Source organism: Monodon monoceros, unplaced genomic scaffold (genome assembly GCF_005190385.1).
Source record: "Monodon monoceros isolate NGI ecotype Baffin Bay Population unplaced genomic scaffold, NGI_Narwhal_1 Super_Scaffold_15, whole genome shotgun sequence".
NCBI classification, from domain to species: domain Eukaryota; kingdom Metazoa; phylum Chordata; class Mammalia; order Artiodactyla; family Monodontidae; genus Monodon; species Monodon monoceros.
This window is the reverse complement of record NW_021703771.1, coordinates 50,355,756-50,375,170: the sequence shown is the minus strand read 5'-3', so window position 1 is coordinate 50,375,170 and position 19,415 is coordinate 50,355,756. Positions and strand designations below refer to the sequence as shown.

Genomic DNA, 19,415 nt, shown 5'->3' with positions numbered 1-19,415 from the left:
CGTATTTTGAATTCAAGTAAGTTATCAAACATACATATTGAAAATCTTTTGAAATGTATAATTACATGTGTGTTTAGAAACTGACAATCTATGTTAATTAGAATATGGGGTGGTGATGGGAGGAAAGAGTCTTCACTGAGGCAGGAACAAAGGCTACAGAAACCAAAAGGACCACTGGGTCCCTAGTCCTGCATAAAGAACAGTCCTCCAAGCCTACAAGGCAATGGTCAGGGGACACTCACAGCCATCTTCCTAAAACCACCAGTTTGGGGACATAGAACTTTCATAAGGGAATGTACTATGTATAGCATAGAATGCAAAAGACCTGAAGTTTTACAATAAAAGAGAGGAGTTTTATACTGATTTGTTTAAAATTAAACAACAGATTGTAGAAAGAAATTTGTTTTACTAAAAGTTAAGGATGATGAATCACACTAAATTTTAATGAGGAGAATTTTGTAAAACAGGAACTTCAGGTATGTTTTGAAAAACTAATTATAAAATAAACATGATCCTTACCTTATTATTTCTTTCTGTGTTCGTGGAAAGGTTGCCTAATTATGCTTAACACACATAATTGCTCCAAGGAGAAGCAACCCAAGTAGGGGATGCTGTAGCTTGAGAAAATCCATTCTCTACCAAAAGAACAGATAGCTCATCAACAACTGAATTAATACTATTTTTCCTTTCCTTAAGTGTCCTTGATGTTTGTCTAGAATGATTTAGGCAGTACCAGTGGGGAGGCAGGCAGATGATACATTCCTATAAGTAAGTCATGTTTATTCCTAATAAGTTTTAAATATTGTAGAAACAATCACAGTAGTAGAGTCTGAGTTGTTTGGCTGCTTTCTTAGGGTACTAATTTATTTTTTAAAAGAAATCCTTAAGTTCTCAATTTAGAGATGATTAGAATAGAAAAATGTTTAAAGAACTAGAGGAATTCTTGGGTAGCCTGTATCAGCTGTAATACACTATAGTACTCTTAATCTGTTGCTCTGTGCCCCTCACACTCCCCGCCAGCCCTCTCCTCTTCTAGTAATCCCAACTCCCTCATAACACAACCAACTACCAGTTTCTCCAGCCAAAAATCTAGCAGTCATCCTTTATTGCTCTCTGTACTTTAGCTCTTACATCCTTGCCATCAATAAATCCTGCTGCTTCTACTTACCAAATATATCACAAAAGGGCTACTTCTCTCCACTGCCAGCACCTCAGCACCCCCCACAGTCCCTTCTCTACTAGGCTACTTCAAACCCTCCAAGCATCTCCATGCTTTCATTATGAATCATTCTCCGTAGAAGAGCCAATATCATCAACTTTAAAGGCTGGATCTCTATAGTACTTAATATATTTAAAAATATATAGAGAAAAATAGAGCTAACATTAACATAGCCACTAGGAAATTGATTGAACTAGGAAATAAAACTTTACCAACACATTTAAATCCCCTTATATATCTCTCCCCAATCAACTTTCCCATTCATTAACCTCCAACATTCCTGTATTTGATGTTTACCAACACACCTCTTCTGGGGGAATCTATTACGTGTATCTGTAAGCAACATATAAATACTATTTCTGCATTTTTAAAGTTTGATAAAATATTTAGCCATTCTCCCGTGACATTCTCTTCCTTAAAACTTAGTTCTAAAGAGGACTCCTCTTCACTCACAGAATGAAGACAGCTAGTGAGGTCATGTCCTGTGATGTTTCATAGACTCAGAGATGGCCCTAATGTGACCTTGGTGTTTTCCCAAGAGTATAGATAGTGCAAAAACAGTGTCAACCTCATGATACTTAAAACTGTCTGAACCTCAGTTTACACATGAAGTTTCCAGAAGAATGAATTAAAAGACTGAAAATTATCATATTAAAAATAATTCATCATACTTAGGGAAAAGTAATTTGTCTTATTGTATAAATGACAATTTCAACAAGAGTATAAATTAAATGTAATTATATAAACTGGAAGATAGGGTATTTACATCCAAACATCATTCTAGTAATGGGCAATTTAGATACATTCGATATAATAAAAATATAGGATGTTAAAAATATCTACATTTTGGGCATCATAAAAAAGCAAAGACAGGAATTCTTCCTGCCCACTCAGTAACTCACAAATTTTTGCATAACAATTCCACAAACTGATCTCAGAAACAGAGCAATGATACATTTTCTATGAGTACAGACTGTGAAATACTATGGATTGTGCTTTATATAATATTGTTTGAGGCAATCTGTATAAGAAATAACATCAAGATTCATAATTGCACAAATCTGAAAGGCCTTACATTTCTCATCACAAATTACCCTACTGTCATAACTCACAAAGAAGTAATTGTAGTATTTTATAAACTGTTTACTGTCTAAGATTGCAAATTGTTTAGCTAATTCATACAAACTTTTTGGCTGCAAATCTTCAATGTCATAGGCCTGGGTCAGGGTATACTCCAGCTTCCAATTAGATTTTCCCTTCAGATTAGCATCTGTCAGGTTCAAGTAATACTGTAGCACATCCTATAGTTAAAAAGAGTAACAAAGCCTGGTTCGTTTTTTGGCATATGAAGTACTGCATATCAAGAAGAGTTCTTATTAGGATTTATGTGACATTCTTAAAGTATAGTCATTTTAAGAAGTGTGCATTACTTTTAAAGAAAAAGAGTCCTGATAGAAAAATCTATATATTTTTTCATTTAAGAAATAATGAGGGCTTCCCTGGTGGGGCAGTGGTTGAGAGTCCGCCTGCCGATGCGGGGGACCCGGGTTCGTGCCCCGGTCCGGGAAGATCCCACATGCTGCAGAGCGGCTGGGCCCATGAGCCGTGGCCGCTGAGCCTGCGTGTCTGGAGCCTGTGCTCCGCAACGGGAGAGGCCACAACAGTGAGAGGCCCACGTGCCGCAAAAAAAAAAAAAAAAAAAAGAAAGAACATAATACAAAATAATCCAACTATACAGAGGGGCTTACAAAATAAAAAGCGTTCAATTCACACACATCAGAAGTAACCACGGCTAACAGTTGTATATAAATCAGTCATATGCAGGAGGTGGCTTGTACCAGCCCACAAATGCTGACTGTCAAATTTTCAGGCATCTTGCAAGTTAGTTGGTATCACTTTGGCAGCTTGAAATTGGCCATGATGGGAGTATTTATTCCATGGAAATTGGCAAACACTACAAATCAAAGCACTTTTCCCCCTGCCCGGTGAACCAGCTGTTAAACATTTACCAGCACTCCAGTGTGCTGTTCTAGACTTTATGTACAAAGAAATATAAGTATTTAGAATATATATACCTATTTCCTAACTTTTTGGCTTTTTCAAAAAATGAAATTAAACTATACAAACTGTTTTGCACTTTTAGAAATGATATAGTATTATATCAGGTACATCTTTCTATGTCAGTATACACACACACACATGCACACACATGTGTGTGTGTGTCTGAGATTCAGATCCAAAAATAGGCAACTAATAGTTGTAAAAGAATTCCTTTGGGGACTTCCCTGGTGGAGCAGTGGTTAAGAATCCGCCTGCCAATGCAGAGGACACAGGTTCAAGCCCTGGTCCAGGAAGATCCCACATGCTGTAGAACAACTAAGCCTGTGTGCCACAACTACTGAGCCCACGTGCCACAACTACTAAAACTCATGCACCTAGAGACTGTGCTCCACAACAAGAGAAGCCACCGCAATGAGAAGCCCCCACTTGCCGCAACTAGAGAAAGCCCACGTGCAGCAACAAAGACCCAATGCAGCCAAAAATAAATAAATTAATTAATTTAAAAAATTCCTTTGGACTATTTTCTCAATTGTTTTATCTCCTCATTTAATTTAATGTTTATGGATTAAACCAAATTTTTTCTGCCCTATCTTTTCTTGTAAAAACATGCTCTAGGGATTAACAAATCTATCTCCTACTAAATTTACCTAGGAGAAGAATACAGTCACATCAATAGAGACTTTAACTGAGAAATTCTTTTCAAATTATATTTGTTGAAAGGGGCAGTACCCATAAGCTAAATGCCTGGCCTTTTGAGGCTGAATTGATATATAGAGTCATGTACCAGCTCCAGAGAGCTTTTGTCTCAAAAGTTCCAACTCAATTTATTTTCTTTACAAAAAAAATTTTGCCAACATTTATTGAGTGCTTACTGTGAGCCAAGCATTTTTCCACGTGCTTTAAGAATAGTTGTTTGGGGGGCTTCCCTGGTGGTGCAATGGTTGAGAATCTGCCTGCCAATGCAGGGGACACAGGTTCGAGCCCTGGTCTGGGAAGATCTCACATGCTGTGGAGCAACTAGGCCCGTGAGCCACAGCTATTGAGCCTGCGCGTCTGGAGCCTGTGCTCCACAACAAGAGAGGCCGCAATAGTGAGAGGCCCGCGCACCGCGATGAAGAGTGGCCCCCGCTTGCCACAACTGGAGAAAGCCCTCGCACAGAAACGAAGACCCAACACAGCAATAAATAAATAAATAAAATTTTTTAAAAAAAGAATAGTTGTTCATATAGTCCTCACAGCAACTCAGTGATGTCAGTAATATTTTAATCCCAGTTTTAAGGGGAATAGACTAGGACACAGAGAAGTAGGGTAAGACCACTCATGAGACAGTATGGTTTCAGAGCCTACATTCTTCTTCATAGCTGTGTTCTGGAGAAGAGTAATTAATAACAAATATGGAGTAGTGAAAAGTTTCAAATGTATGTAAGTCCACAAACAAGGTGCTACCCAATGAAACCCTTATCTAAGTAAATGTGAAGACCTTAGAAGACAGAAACAGCTTCCCAAAGGCTAACCTCGTAAACCCACACTTAGAAAGTGCTGACACTCCAAATATAAAAAAGAAGAAAAACATCCTGAGATTTCAACATAAAGTACAACTCACAATAGCTGTGCTGAAAACATTCAACTAAACTAATGAAAACTACAAAGATATGCATAAATATGGGGTCAATTCTAAAATTGTACCAACTTACCAGTAATTTATAATCATGAGGATCATATTGAAATAGTCTGACACCAGGATTGTTGGTCTGTTTTTCTAAAACACTCTTCACTGGAGTAACAGCAGGAGCCACAAACAAAGAATTTATCGGATTTCCTAGACAAAATATATGTACATAAACATATATTTTTAAATAATTGAGTTTAACTATATTAAAAATATGAACAAATTCCAGATTAAGAGGTTAACAGAAGTAACGGCCAAATGATGTGTGATGCTTGTTGGATCCTGATCTGAAACAACACTAAAGAGACAATTTTGAGAAAATAGGGGAAGTTTTACTATGAAGAGATTAAAAGAATTATTGTTGATTTTGTTAGGTAAGTTAATGGTATTATTATTATGTAAGTTATCCATATACTTAGCAATGAATACAGAAGCATGTAGGGCTGAAATACATTTGATGTATGAGATTTATGTTCAAATACTTCAGAAAAAAAAGAATAAAGAATCATAGATAAAATAAATGTGGCAAAATCTTGACAGATGTTGAATATAAGTGATGGTGCACGGGGGTTTGTCTTATAATTCTCTCTACCTATATATATATTTGAAAATTTTCATAATAAAACTATCCAACTTATTACAAGTACACACACACAAAATATACAAAGCTAGTTTCTTTTGTACTCTACCTATAACAATATTCCAATAATTATATAATAAGAATTTGATTTAAGTGTCACCATGTTTTACACATATCTGCTATAACAGCAGTCCCCAACCATTTTGGCACCAGGGACCAGTTTTGTGGAAGGCAATTTTCCCATGGGTGGGGGGGGGGGGTGGGTGATGCTTCAGGCGGTAATGGGAGCGATGGGGAGTGATGGGGAACAGCAGATGAAGCTTCGCTCTGGGCGGCCCCGTTCCTAACAGGCTGCAGACAGCGGTCCGCAGCCCAGGGGTTGGGGAGCCCTGTATTATAGAACTAAATTTCTGAGTAAAAAAGCTATCAAATGCTGAAAATTGTCATTTTTACCAAGCCCACTCATTCTAGATGAAGAAGGTAAAGCATTTCAAAAATGTTCCCCAGGGCTTCCCTGGTGGCGCAGTGGTTGAGAGTCCGCCTGCCGATGCAGGGGACACGGGTTCGTGCCCCGGTTTGGGAAGATCCCACATGCTGCGGAGCGGCTGGGCCCATGAGCCATGGCCGCTGAGCCTGCGCGTCCAGAGCCTGTGCTCCGCAACGGGAGAGGCCACAACAGTGAGAGGCCCACGTAACGCAAAAAAAAAAAATGTTCCCCAATTACTGAAAAAAAAAAATACATACTGATTTTTCTCCTGGCTGACTACTAAAAAATCAGAACTCTTATTTTGTTAACTCTCAGTTTTCTTGCCCTTATACAGAAGTTATCTTTAAAAATAGATAATCGTTGTCTTATTTAATGCTAGAGCTTCTTCTATTTTTTTTCTTTTAATGCTGAGTAGATGACAATGTCGATAAGCACTTAAAAGTAGGAGCTTAATTTATTTTAAACCAACAGTAAACTGTGCTTTGCTCTTTAAATTCTGAGAAGTAAATCTAATCATATCAAAGGAAACTTGAGTCTAGCAGGTAAATAAAAAGGAGTGATTCTCTAAACTTGAGGACCTAAAAGAATATTTGAGTGAACTGAGGGTTTCAGAGGCTTTTGTGTCAACAGCAGTCAAATGATGACGGCCTTGTGGAGCTAAAAGGAAGAAACCCAGTGGCAGGACTAAATACGATTTGGACAGTTGCCATCACTCACAGAAGGTAACTGAGAAAAAGCAGGTGCTGGCAGGTAGATTTAATAAAACTTTTAATTTACTGGATCAGTAAAAATTAATGGATATTCACTATTTTGTTCTAGCATCTTGGACTGAGGAGATGCAAATAGAATGTTATATTACCTTTTTTATCTGAAAGAACCATAATACTATCTCTGTGAGTGTGTCCATAAAATTGTCCTGCAATGATGTTACTGTATTTTCTAAAAATATCTATCAATTTCTCATTATAGTATTCTCTCATTGCCGTGATGCTCCTTGAATAAGGCAGGTACCCCACTGGAACATGAGCTATGATGTACACCTGGAGAAAGAAACACAAAGAGGACTGATGAGAATCTTTTCGCACATTTTTCAGAGCAAAATGATTTAGATACCCAAGATTGAAAGTATATTAGCTAAATTTTAGAAAGCAAATATACCATTTCTCCTATTTATTTACCAAAAACAGATGAAATTATGAAACTATTAATGGCCCTATATTTGCACTTGTCTATTGGAACTACATGGTTTATGATGTAAGGTAACTGTGACGTTGCTCAAAAATTTTTTTTTAAATATCAACAGATGTCAATCAATCCCCAGAGCATTAAAAGCAAAATAAAACAAGCAACACAGCAGAGGCAAATCACAAAGTGTTTCATGTAAGAACATCTTTAAATTTTAATACTTTTATTAATACCTGACCCCACTCAGGTCTAATAAGTATACAAGTTTAACCCTCTGTTCATCCCATGATGACGTTGGTCTACGGCATCTACCTTCTCCTTATTTTGCTGAGAGATGTTCAGTGTATTTTCTAGCCATTCAAACTGATTTGCTGGGTCAGTCTTATTTAGGGTCACGATATTTGGGCCATAGTATAAGTTTGTGTTGAGACTGATGATCCTAAAGTTCAGATTAGTTGAAACTTTCTGTGAATAAAAGCCACCTATAAAAACAAATTTGAAACACATTCTGGAATAATACACACACAGATACATATACACTGTGAAAGCAAAATCTTAATTAAGGTTTTCAATCCATTTAGGCAGGTTATACTTATTTCTTATTCTTTAGTTTGCACATACATAGGCTGTCATTGGATAAGAATCAGATTTAACAAACATTTATTGAAAACCTACTATGTGTCAAGTCCAATGCTGCCACTTCCACAAATTGAGGTGACAACAGTTGTATCCAACATTCACATGAAAAGATAACTAAATGTTTTGGCACTAGGCAATGAGGTACTGAATTTTATAAAAGAAAGATTAATACATCAACTTCTACTTTTGTATGTTTGGGGAATTAAGATAAGAGATATTGTGAAATCTAAAATCCAAAGAATGGGAACACACACGGATCTTGCCAGAGAATACTGAGGAAGAAATGTCAGATAAACCAGAGCTGCTACAATCTCAGGTGAGATGAGGCTTAAAGGTATAACCCCACTCACACCTGTGAACCAGTGGTGACAGAACACCCTGCTCCCGTGGCACTTTCAGCCACTGGGACCCTGCCCCTGCTTTCTTCGCCCTGGGCCCACTCACCATCCATGCCACTCCCCGGCTTTCAAACATGATAAGGCCTCCAGAGAAACTGGGCATAGGGACTCTGCAGAATTGGCACACCCAAGCAAACATTAAAGATCTAAGTCTAAACAACATGAACTGAGATAAAAAACAGAGATAAAATAGGGATGAGTAAATCTTTCACTTACCTTTCCTTAGAGTACTAATAGCTTCTTCATCCAGCCATGGCTTCCAGAGGCTTGCTACTGCATTGTACACCTTGCTGGTGAATCCAGGCAGTTGATCCTGGCCACAGACAATATAATCCACCAGTGAAACTCTGAAGATATGTGGATGAATTAATGTAAATATCACTTGAGCGGTTACTACTATGTTAGGCATCTGGAGATGCAGGAATACTAGATAGACTTGATTTTCAAGGATTTATAACTTAATTGGGGAGATGGAGGACAAAATGCAACCAATCATCTGTAAGACAATGTGCTAGGTACCACCACAAGGGTTCTGGGGGTGGAAAAGCAAGAACAATCAAGTCTAGCCCAGAGAGTCAGCAGGGAGAGTGAAAAGAGCATTTGAACCAGAACTTGAATAATGATTTCATCAAGTTGACAAGAAAGGGAGTCAAAGCAAAAATAATGGCCCAGACACCAACACAGTGCCATATACAGAAACAAGCCCTTGTTTCAGCGTGACTGGGGTACAGAATGGACATGAGAATATGCTTATTATAGAGACACCGAAGGCAGGTTTTAGCCTGAATATGTAGGACCTGGTGTAGCATGCCTAGGAGATGGATTTCAGAATTAAACAAAGTCCTCTGGAATGTTAATACTAGTATAAAGCTTTTTAACTTCTTGAATGAAGACTTATAACCACATGTTTTTGATTTTTTGTTTGTTTTATTGGAGTATATAGTTGCTTTACAGTGTTGTGTTAGTTTCTGTTGTACAGCAAAGTGAATCAGTTGTACGTATACATATATCCTCTCTTATTTAGATTTCCTTCTCATTCAGGTCACCACAGAGCACTGAGTAGAGTTCCCCGTGCTATAAGGGTGTGGTGAAAAGCGAACCCTCCTGCACTGTTGGTGGGAATGTAAACTGATACAACCACTATGGAAAACAGTATGGAGGTTCCTTAAAAAACTAACAATAGAACTACCATGTGACCCAGCAATCCCACTACTGGGCATATACCCTGAGAAAACCGTAATTCAAAAAGAGTCATGTACCAAAATGTTCACTGCAGCCCTATTTACAATAGCCAGGACATGGAAGCAACCTAAGTGTCCATCGACAGATGAATGGGTAAAGAAGATGTGGCACATATATACAACGGAATATTACTCAGCCATAAAAAGAAATGAAATTGAGTTATTTGTAGTGAGGTGGATGGACCTAGAGTCTGTCATACAGAGTGAAGTAAGTTAGAAAGAGAAAAACATGTTTTTGATTTGAAGTCTCTTTATGTCAGCCTAAATCATATCATTCTGATTTTTTAAATAATATATGTATAATATATTATACCGTATTTTTATCATCCTATTTTATCATATTATAATAAAGTATCTTTATGGTGACATAAGCGCAGGGGAAGAAAAAAAACTTCAAGAAAGTACATACTGAATAAAAACCCAGAAATCATTTGTGAAATTGGGTAATTATTCCTATATTTCGTTTCAAAAAATTATGGTAAAAAACTGAAGCCATTTTCTTCACTCTCTTCATTTCCTTCTCTATATTGGTGACGCAGACCTATTTCTTAAAGGAGTTTCCCTGTCATCAGTAATTAAAATTCTTAGTTTATTTTTTTTTTTAAAGATGACACCCAAGTCACATTAGTTCCTAATACATGTGCCTAATACATAATGAAAATACAAATATATTCAGGGCAAGTAATAAGCAAATGACTTCTTTTAACTGAAATTGATTTTCCAAAGGATATTTGCAATTTGTGTCGGCGACCAGAGTCATCTGTCTGAAAATTACACAATGGCTTAGGCCAATCTAAATTCTGATTAAAAATTGGTAATTATCATCATCATCAAAAACCTAATATCTTAGCCGTTTGTTTACATTGGGATGGATGCCAAGATACTGGTATATGGTCATGTAGAATCAAAATTATATAAACGTTGCTCTAGATTTTTCTGTCTATTTTAAGTATGAAAAACATGAGCACCAGAGAAGTTAAGTGATTTATCCAGGGAGAGCTGGTCAGTCCCAGAGCTGGGTCTAAATCCCAGGTCTTTCTACCATCACTCTTACATTCAGTTATCTATTGCACAATGGGAAGTGACCCACTCACCAGTTTGGGGGCACCAGCCTTGCCATTGTAGGAGTACCAGAGGACCCTGGCCCAGACTGCTTCCTTGAGTGGCAATGGGAAGAAATCCCTGGGCTGTCTACACAAATATCTACTTCTGATGTAGTGGGTGGGAATTTGCGTCTGTATTTGTATGTTGATGTAGCTATGTTTAAATACATGTTTATGGGCTTTTAGTGGAGAAATAACACATCCGATTTATTTGTTACTAACATTCACTGGAATTTGATCTCAGATATGAGAAGTCTCTAGGAGAATTTGTCGTAGGGCTTTCGTGTTACATCTGACCTTCCTGAAACTGGGATGGAAGGATGGCAGTAGAATAATAGAAGGTTTTCAGGTATAAGGTCATAAGCTAGGAAGAGAAAAAAAGGTATAAAGGCTGCCAGTTTATCCTAGCTGTACATATAATCAGATATATTTTAGAAGTTGGATAGCATCTATATCTTTGAATTATTATAAGATTTGGCTTTGCAGAAAGAAGGCAGAGATAAAAGTAAAATAAAACCAATCCTCAGGGGAGTTAGGAAACATGTGTCCCATGTCACTGCTTCATGCTACAAAACCACCACTTCACTTACTGAGGGCTTATCATGTGCCAGGTAGGAAACTATGCCCTTTCCACATAGTGTCGCTAATTCTCCCCAAAACTTTGCAAAGTAGGTATTATTGCTCTTGTTTATAAATGATCAGGGATAATTATATGCATTATCCAAGTTGCTCAAGCTATTAGAAGCAGGACAGAACAGGCTTTTAGCCTCTAGTGAATGTGACTCTAAACCCCACATGTTTTCCATTACAACAGTCTACCTGTCACCTAAAGCATATAAAAACAATGTGTGTAACCTCTGATTCCTGGATATTGCCCATTCTCAAGCCTCTGCCCTGTGTGGTCTAACATCTCAACAGTAACAAAAGCTGACCACTGGTTGAAAGGCCAACTCGCAAAGACTCACATATTGTTCATCTCAAGACAGGAGGCTGGGCTCAAGAAGTCACTTGAAACTTAAGCTCATCATAGAGTGCAACTTTTCAAAGTCACATTATTCACATTAATTAACTATTATAATCAAAACCTTCATTAAGCAGCCTTTGGACATGAGATGGAAAAGATATGCTAAACCAAAAGAAAAATGTAGACAAAGAAAGGCATGAAAGTAAATATAATGTTTAGGAAATATTGATATGTTAGTCTGGCAAGAGTAAAGGATGTGTGAAAGGATGTTTGTTTAACTGAACACAAAAGATCCAGGATGTGGGCTCTCCCACTAAGTGACTGTGAGCACCGGAACAAGCAACTTAACATTTCTGGGCCTCAGTTTTCTCTTTTGTAAAATGAAGAGTTGATCTAGACAAGGGGTCAGCAAACTTTTTCTATGAAGGGTCAAAAAATAAATATTACTTTAGGCTTCTGGGCCACATAGTCAGTGTGGCAAGTATTCTACTCTGCTGTTACAGTACACAAGCAGCCACAGGCAAAACAGAAAGCACAGCCATGGCTGTGTTCCAGCAAAACCTTATCTACAAAAACAAGTGTCACACTGCATTCGGACCACAGGCCCTAGTTTGCCAAGCCCTGAACTAAACAACAATCTCTAAGATCTCTTGAATCTGAACAAATCTAAGATTCTACACTGCTAGAGCAGATCGCTGTAACCAGCGCTGCTATCCGATTGTTATGCATAGGCTGTTTAATAAACAGCCACCCTAATAGGTTGAAGCCTGGGCCGTATCAGGCATTAAAAATATTCCGAACATGCTCTCTACCTGGAATCACATCTTGAACATGGACCTCCCTTTTGGGTTCTTAGGATGATTTGCTACGCTTTTGTTTTTAATCACAATCCAGCTTAGATCAGAGTATGGGTAGCTTAGTAGGCCTAAGAGAAATTCTGAAAAATGTAAACATTTGTCAACATTAACCGTTTTTGCTAACCTGAACATGGAAATGCAAATGAACAAAATTATTCAAAAGCAAGGAGAAACTGAGAAGAATACAAAGGAACTCAAGAATTAATAGCTCACAAACTAGGTAATTTGATTCCAAAATCTCACTATGGATATAACTTTTTTTTTTTTTGCGGTACGCGGGCCTCTCACTGTTGTGGCCTCTCCCGTTGCGGAGCACAGGCTCCGGACGCGCAGTTTCAGCGGCCATGGCTCACGGACCCAGCCGCTCCGCGGCACATGGGATCTTCCCGGACCGGGGCATGAACCCGTGTCCCCTGCATCGGCAAGCGGACTCTCAACCACTGCGCCACCAGGGAAGCCCTGGAAAAAACTTTTTATGAACTATTAGGAGTCCCTTTCAAGTCCCCAAAGCACTTGTCTTGCCTTCCTCGATGGTTAGCATTAAGAGCAAACTCCACCTCCATGAGCGCCCCTCCCATGCCCTATCATCGGCTAGTTATCAGCATACTTTTGACACTATTGATGGAAAAAATCCTTTAAGCATTTCTAGAAGTTGTAGTCAAATTTACCTGTGGCCAATAGTCATGATTACCCAGTGCAGGGAAAACCTGGAGATCTGGAAAGAGACTCTGGACTGTGGTTGTCATATTAGCAATCACATTTATGACCGTGTCTGTTGAGAGTTCACGCACTGGAACATGAGGTGGGCTATCCCTGAAAAGGAGACAGAATCATAGAGAACAAAATCAGTTTCTATAAAAAGTCACTAGACTCCCGTGTAATGCCTTGCTGTATTGTCATTGTCAAATTCCACTATAAATCAACAGATGATAAAGAGTTGATAAACTACTCTTCATTTACCTTTGTCCCACAGGGAAGCCTATAAAAAAGAAAATTTGTGAAATACAAAAGATAAACTGGAAATCTCAGTCTATTTCACTGCCTGACTGAAGATTTATAAGAGGCAAAAAATTTTAGCAATTAAAAGCACAGATTCCAGGGCCAAAAGTGCCAGGTTTGCCATTTATTAGTTGTGTGCACTTGGGCAAGTTACTTAGATACTCAGTGCCTTCATTTCCTTCTCTGTAAAATGGGAATAATAATATCCATTGTGAAGATTAAATGAGTTACAATGTATAAATTAAAACAGTGCCACAGTCATTACTTCGGGTCCAGGAAATATTAGGCCTCTTCACTCTGTCATGATGGATGGAATTTGTTAATTATACCACCAGAAGATGATGTTTGCAAAATCGCTATCACAGGTTAACTCCCATTGTTGCCTTTTGTTTTTGGATTATTTAATCAAGACCTATTATCACATTAATAAACACCTCAAGACACTGACACAAATATGCTGTTTATGGATTCATCTCTTAGTTAACATGGACATATTTCTAGAGCCTGTATTCTAAACAAACAAACAAAGAAAGAAAACTGGGTCTTTTAAAGTTTTTCTTAACCCTAATAATGTTGATTAATTTGATCTAGTATTTTTTTAAACCCCAAGAATTCTTAAAATGTAATATATATTCTTATGAAATTCGGCATTCTAATGAAGCTTAGGACACTGTAGATACATACTGAGTAACTAAGGGTATTTATATAATCACTCACCCTGTCCATATCATAAAAGATGCTTCCTGTCCTGAATTTTTAATAAAATCAAATGCTGACAAAATGAGGTGATAAGGAGAATCACATAGAACATCTCCAAAAGGGCCAGGATTGGAGGCATTTGCACCTTTCGAGGAAGCGCACACTTTCGTGTGGTCATCTGTGATGTGGTAAGTAGGGTCTAAGTGTAAGTCAGTCACGTGCCAAAACTGTCCTGGTGATGAGAAAATAAATGCTGTTAAATCTACTTCTCTTTTGGAATTCCCATACCAGTATTTACAGTAAGACGAGACAGTTGCTCCACCCTGTGATAGAGGAAAGCCCTAGTCATTTAAATATTCATATGCCCTGAAGTTAAATACACTCCCTGCCAGAAATAAGGATTCTAAAGACAATAGGAAGACTTTACTAGAATTTACTATTTACACACATCAGAACTGATGAAGTCCCTCAAAGCATGCCTACTTAATAAAGACTACATGACAAACATAAGTTTGCATAGTGATACATATGGAGACATCCTTCTGGGAAGTCAATAATAATCCCATATTGTATCTTAATAGCATGTCTCCTTCCTTGTAGAATTTGAGGTTTTAGAATTTATTTATTTTCTTATAGACAAATGGACAAAAAATATGATGTGTTTTGTTACGGTCACACAGTGAATAGATTGCAGAACTTGTAACTAATAAATCTCACTCCTAATTTCTTGTAAAACCTTGCCTCTCAACATTAATGAAAAAAAGAGTCTTCAGTTTAGCTTTCAGCAAAAAATAGCCACTGCCAGAGGTTCTTAAAAGCTATTTAACAGGGAACATCTTCTATCATACACTTGTATAAGATGTTCATAATATTAAGGGAAGCATTTGTTAGAGAAGATGCTTCCACTGGGTTTTCAGGGAGAAGCCCAAGACCCACTTGATAGCACCCCTGACTGGAAATCATCTTGAGAAAGATTCTTTCATTGAAGGAAACACAGGTTAATCATAGTAGTATCTCTCTTTATTAAGTATTTACTATGTACCAGACATTGTGATAAGCAATTTAAATATACTGTGTCATTGCATTCTCAAAACTACTCTCTGAAGTAGGAATCACTATTCTCATTTTAGAGTTGAGAAATTAATGCTGGGTCAGTTAGAAAATTTGCTCTAGTATATATAGCTTAATAAATGGCAGAGACAAAATCTGACCCCTCATTTTGAAGGGCCCTCAAGTTTGCTTATACTTAATTCACATATATCTTCAGTGATTTTGCTGCCTTCTCATATGCAACCAATAAACTGTTTTAATATTGAGACTTTTTCACACTTCGAATTTAGAGCTCACTCTGATTAGGACTAATTTACAATAGGAAACATCAGAAGTGACATAGCAGCAGTACTACACCAGAAGCATGGAGCAAATAAGCAGAATGCAAACTTTTATCTATACAAATGATAAAAGCTAAGTATGATAAAAGCTAAGTATGCACCTGAGCAAACACTTGGATAAAACCCAAAGCTGGATAATAAAGTAGAAAATTGAAAGCAGTTAACTTAAGGTGGAAAAGGTGTACTACATTTAGGATGTTATTTCTTTGCAAAGTTGTTGTAATTTTATAACACATTTAAGTTCACAGCTAAGAAGTGGTAGACAGAAGATCCAGAACAAAGTAGTCATTAAATAGTCTTTATGGTCAATTACTTGGTATTCAGCCCCCATTTGAAAACATTTGCCAGGAGTTATTTTCTTCCATAATGCAGAAAGCACTGCAACTCTTTTTCCAGCTTGGACATACTTTACCCAGCACATAAAGTGGTTTGGCAGATAGCTCAGAATCATCCTGGTGGCTGCCCTTCCTTGGGGTATAAATATATACTGCATCTCTATTTTACGTAAATATGTACATTATTATTCATAGAATGTTAAGGTATGTAGTAAACTACACACAACAGCACAGTGTTATGGTTAAGGATGGGGGCTCTGGAATCAGACCGCCTTACTTCAAATCCAAGCTCTTCTTCCTAATCTAGTTGTATGACCTCGGCCTGTTTCATCTGTAAAATGGGAATAATATTATTGTCTCCTGAATGAGGGTTAAGTGACTTAGTAGCAGAAAGAGACTGGCATCTGGTAAGCTCAACATTAGTTGTATTGTTATTAATTTGTAATGTCAAGCTTGCATCTGAGATTGAATTTCCTCATTTCCAAGTAGTAGCTGAAATGTATTGAGTACTTACTGTAAGTTTAATACTGTTTCTTATGCTTTATGTGTATTGACTGACCATTATTTCCATTTTACAGGTAAGGAACTGCAGCACTCAGAAATTAAGTGCAAGTCACGTATGTCATATTCAGGAAATCTGACTCCAGAGTCCACACGGCTCTTAACCACTGCACACAGTACCTCTCTGTGCGTGCTCACATTCAAATGTCCTTCCAGAAAAAAGAAGTCCTTCCGTCTCACTTGCCTCGTGTAAGATAGATAACAGCTACACCTATAGGGGATACTGTGACAAGTAAGGGACATGAAATTATTAATATATTAAACTTTGTAAAACAAAACTGGAAACACATTAAGGACACATTCCTCTGATGTAACCTATTACCTGGATTTATATATCCCCAGCATCTAGAATACGTCTGACCTATAGTAGGTCCTCTACAAACATTCTTTAACTGGCACAGGCAGATTCAGAATTTCCTCAATATCACCTGGTGACTCAGTAATGAAAGCTGAAATGGAACCTGTCTCCAGACTTGCAGTCTAGCACCCTTTCCACTACATTGGATTGCTAGACAGATAAGTGAGGAATAATTATTTAGGTGCAGTGAAGGGTGTCTTTAAATAGAAGCCAAGAATGGAGCCCTGACAGGTTCTTAACCTGGGATTTATGAATAATGAAACTCTGGAGGCCTCACCTCTCACCTCTAATGAAATTTATACAAAATACTGTGTGTATGTGTGTGTGTGTGTGTGTGTGTGTGTCCAAGGCCAGAGACCTGGCCTGTGGCAGAGGCCACACTTCAATTGATTCTCTGGTTCGCAGTCCAATGTTCTTTTCACTACACAACAATTGCTTTCTTGTTCTGCAGATAATCTTTAAAAAGATTCCCACATATGTATATGTGTATATGTGTGTGTGTTGTAAACATATCTGGACAAATGCTCAAAACAATCTTATCTTATCTTTGGGATAATGTATCCCAAAGAAGCTAGTATATCATAATTCAGATGTTTGGACATATGGTTGTTGTTTAAAATAGGTGTTTTTGTTTATTTCTTTATAATGTCAGTTCCTACCAAATACTCCATCAGGTCCTGACTTACTAAATTTAAAAACTTGTAGCCAAACACAACCAGGTGAAGTCTCCCTGGGCTATTGTCCTCTGACCACTGGGACTTGACAGGACAGAAAGCTGAGACCGGGAATTGGCGCGCACGCGCACAAACAAACACACACACACACACACACACACACACACACACACACACCATAGTGTAAAGAAGTCCTAGCATTTGGGGTGGGAACAGGGGGAGAGGGAAGGTCACATCAAGCGGAAAGCATATGAATTAATATATCCAATGTGAACCTGCTGAATGGACACTTCAGCAGGTCTTTGAACCTTGGTTCCCCCTCTCCCTCTCTCTTCCCCAGGTGTAGCTTCCCTGCAGAAACAGGGCAGTGTGAAGTGGAGACTCACTAGACCCCAGAAAGCTGTCATTGAGGCCTTCAGCAATCAGATCCTTAAAACCAAAAGGTGCATTTGCCATGGGTTGGCCTCCTGCATCCTAGGACGTTTTATCTCAAAATCCTAAACAGCCACATAATTAAAGAAAAACAGCTTTAATGAAAGCAGAAGCCAGCAGCATGCATAAGTATTTGAGGACAATTTCTTGTTACCACTGACAGTTGGGAAATAAGACTGACAGTTCTTGCTTTCAACTGCCTGACAGCTGAGTCATGAGGACTTGGCTCCTGAACAAACAGGAGGCATTTTTTGCCCAGAACATTTCCGAAATCATGTGAGAGTCAAGTGATGGAGAAGAGAGGAGGTTTCAGAGCCAAGTACTAAGCTGTTTCAGAGACAGCTATGCCCAAACCACAGAACACAACTCCACCCATCCCATTTCGCCCCCTCTAGATAACAAAGCAATTATGTTTAAAGTTGAGTCAGGGAGGTGAGGGTGGGCACCTTGACCTTTAGCACTGAAGGCTCAGGTGGCATCACAAAATCTCTCATCCAACGTTTATGCATTCTGGACCAGTGGTTCTCAGACTCTAGCATCTATGACAATCACCTGGACGATTTGTTAAACAGATCGTTGGGGCTCAATTCTCCGAGAGTTTCGGGTTTGGCAGGTCTGGGGTGGGGCTAAAAACTTGCATTTTTAACGCATTTAAGCAATGCTGGTGCTACTGGTGCCGGACCCCACTTTGAGAACCACTTCTGTACAGGCGCTGGGCTAAGCGTTGGGAATGAATTAACATCGGCCCTGCCGGCGGGGAGCCCAGGGGCGTCCAGGTAAAGTGAAGTCCCCGTGCGTTCTAACGTAGACTAACCAGCGCGGAGCGCCAGGGCCGCAACCGCGCTGGGGTTGGAGGGGTGGGAAGAAAAGGCCACCAAATTTGACGCGCAGGACAGAAGAAACTCAGTCCCACTGAAATTTACGCTGCTGAGAAGCTGAAACCCCGCAGCTCCCCCTCTGCTCTGGGCAGATTCAGGGCCTCTGGAAATGCGGGACACCCAGCCCCCAGCTTCTTTTTTCCTTGAGACACCCAGGTTTTCCTTCCTTTCCTCCGGGCACAAAACACACCTGGAGACGCAAAGCGAAAACAACTGCACAGGAGGAGCAGCGGCCCCCACAGTCCGCAGCCAGTCCCGGCCTCCCCGCCGAGCCGAGCTGGCGCTCGTGTCCTTCCGTCGCCCTCGCCCTCCCCGCGCCCCGAAGGGGGAGTCTTAGCCCAGAGCCTTGGCTGGGGCCACTGCTGCCCACACGCACTTTTCTCGGCTTTGCGCAGGCGCTCTGGCCGCCGTTCCCGGGCAGCTTCCAGCAGGATAAGGGTACAGACGACTCACCCACCGCCGGACTGGGACTCGGGCCGCCAGCGGGAGCCAGAGGCAGTCCGAGGCCGGGGCGGCAGTGCCAAGCAGCCAGCAGGCAGCAGACGAGCGCGCCCAGCCGCGCCATCGCGGGTCGCGGCCACGGGCCTGGGAGTCCCGGGGCTCCACACGACTGTAGGGCCCGGGGCTGGGGAGGAGGAAGACTTCTGCTGGGGTTGACGCCCAGTGGTCACGTGAGAGGGCAGAG

At 39.4% G+C, this 19,415-nt stretch overlaps 1 protein-coding gene across 4 annotated transcripts; it reads right to left on the bottom strand.

The window, feature by feature from the left end:
• Positions 1-457: 457 nt before the first annotated feature.
• Positions 458-19,336, bottom strand: SMPDL3A (sphingomyelin phosphodiesterase acid like 3A). 4 transcript variants are annotated; one of them, XM_029224362.1, is made up of 8 exons: positions 19,184-19,336; positions 14,120-14,333; positions 13,072-13,216; positions 8,455-8,551; positions 7,514-7,683; positions 6,876-7,056; positions 4,975-5,099; positions 1,891-2,520 (listed from the first exon to the last, which is right to left on the bottom strand). In XM_029224362.1, the coding sequence occupies exons 1-8, from the start codon at positions 19,293-19,295 to the stop codon at positions 2,203-2,205; spliced, it is 1,362 nt and encodes a 453-aa protein (XP_029080195.1). In that variant the 5' UTR covers positions 19,296-19,336; the 3' UTR covers positions 1,891-2,202. The 4 variants fall into 4 exon arrangements, with proteins under 4 accessions (XP_029080197.1, XP_029080198.1, XP_029080195.1 ...); XM_029224363.1 differs by having other exon boundaries at positions 14,120-14,328; positions 19,184-19,322; XM_029224364.1 differs by lacking the exon at positions 14,120-14,333 and having other exon boundaries at positions 458-2,520; positions 19,107-19,321.
• Between the last annotated feature and the right edge of the window lie 79 nt (positions 19,337-19,415).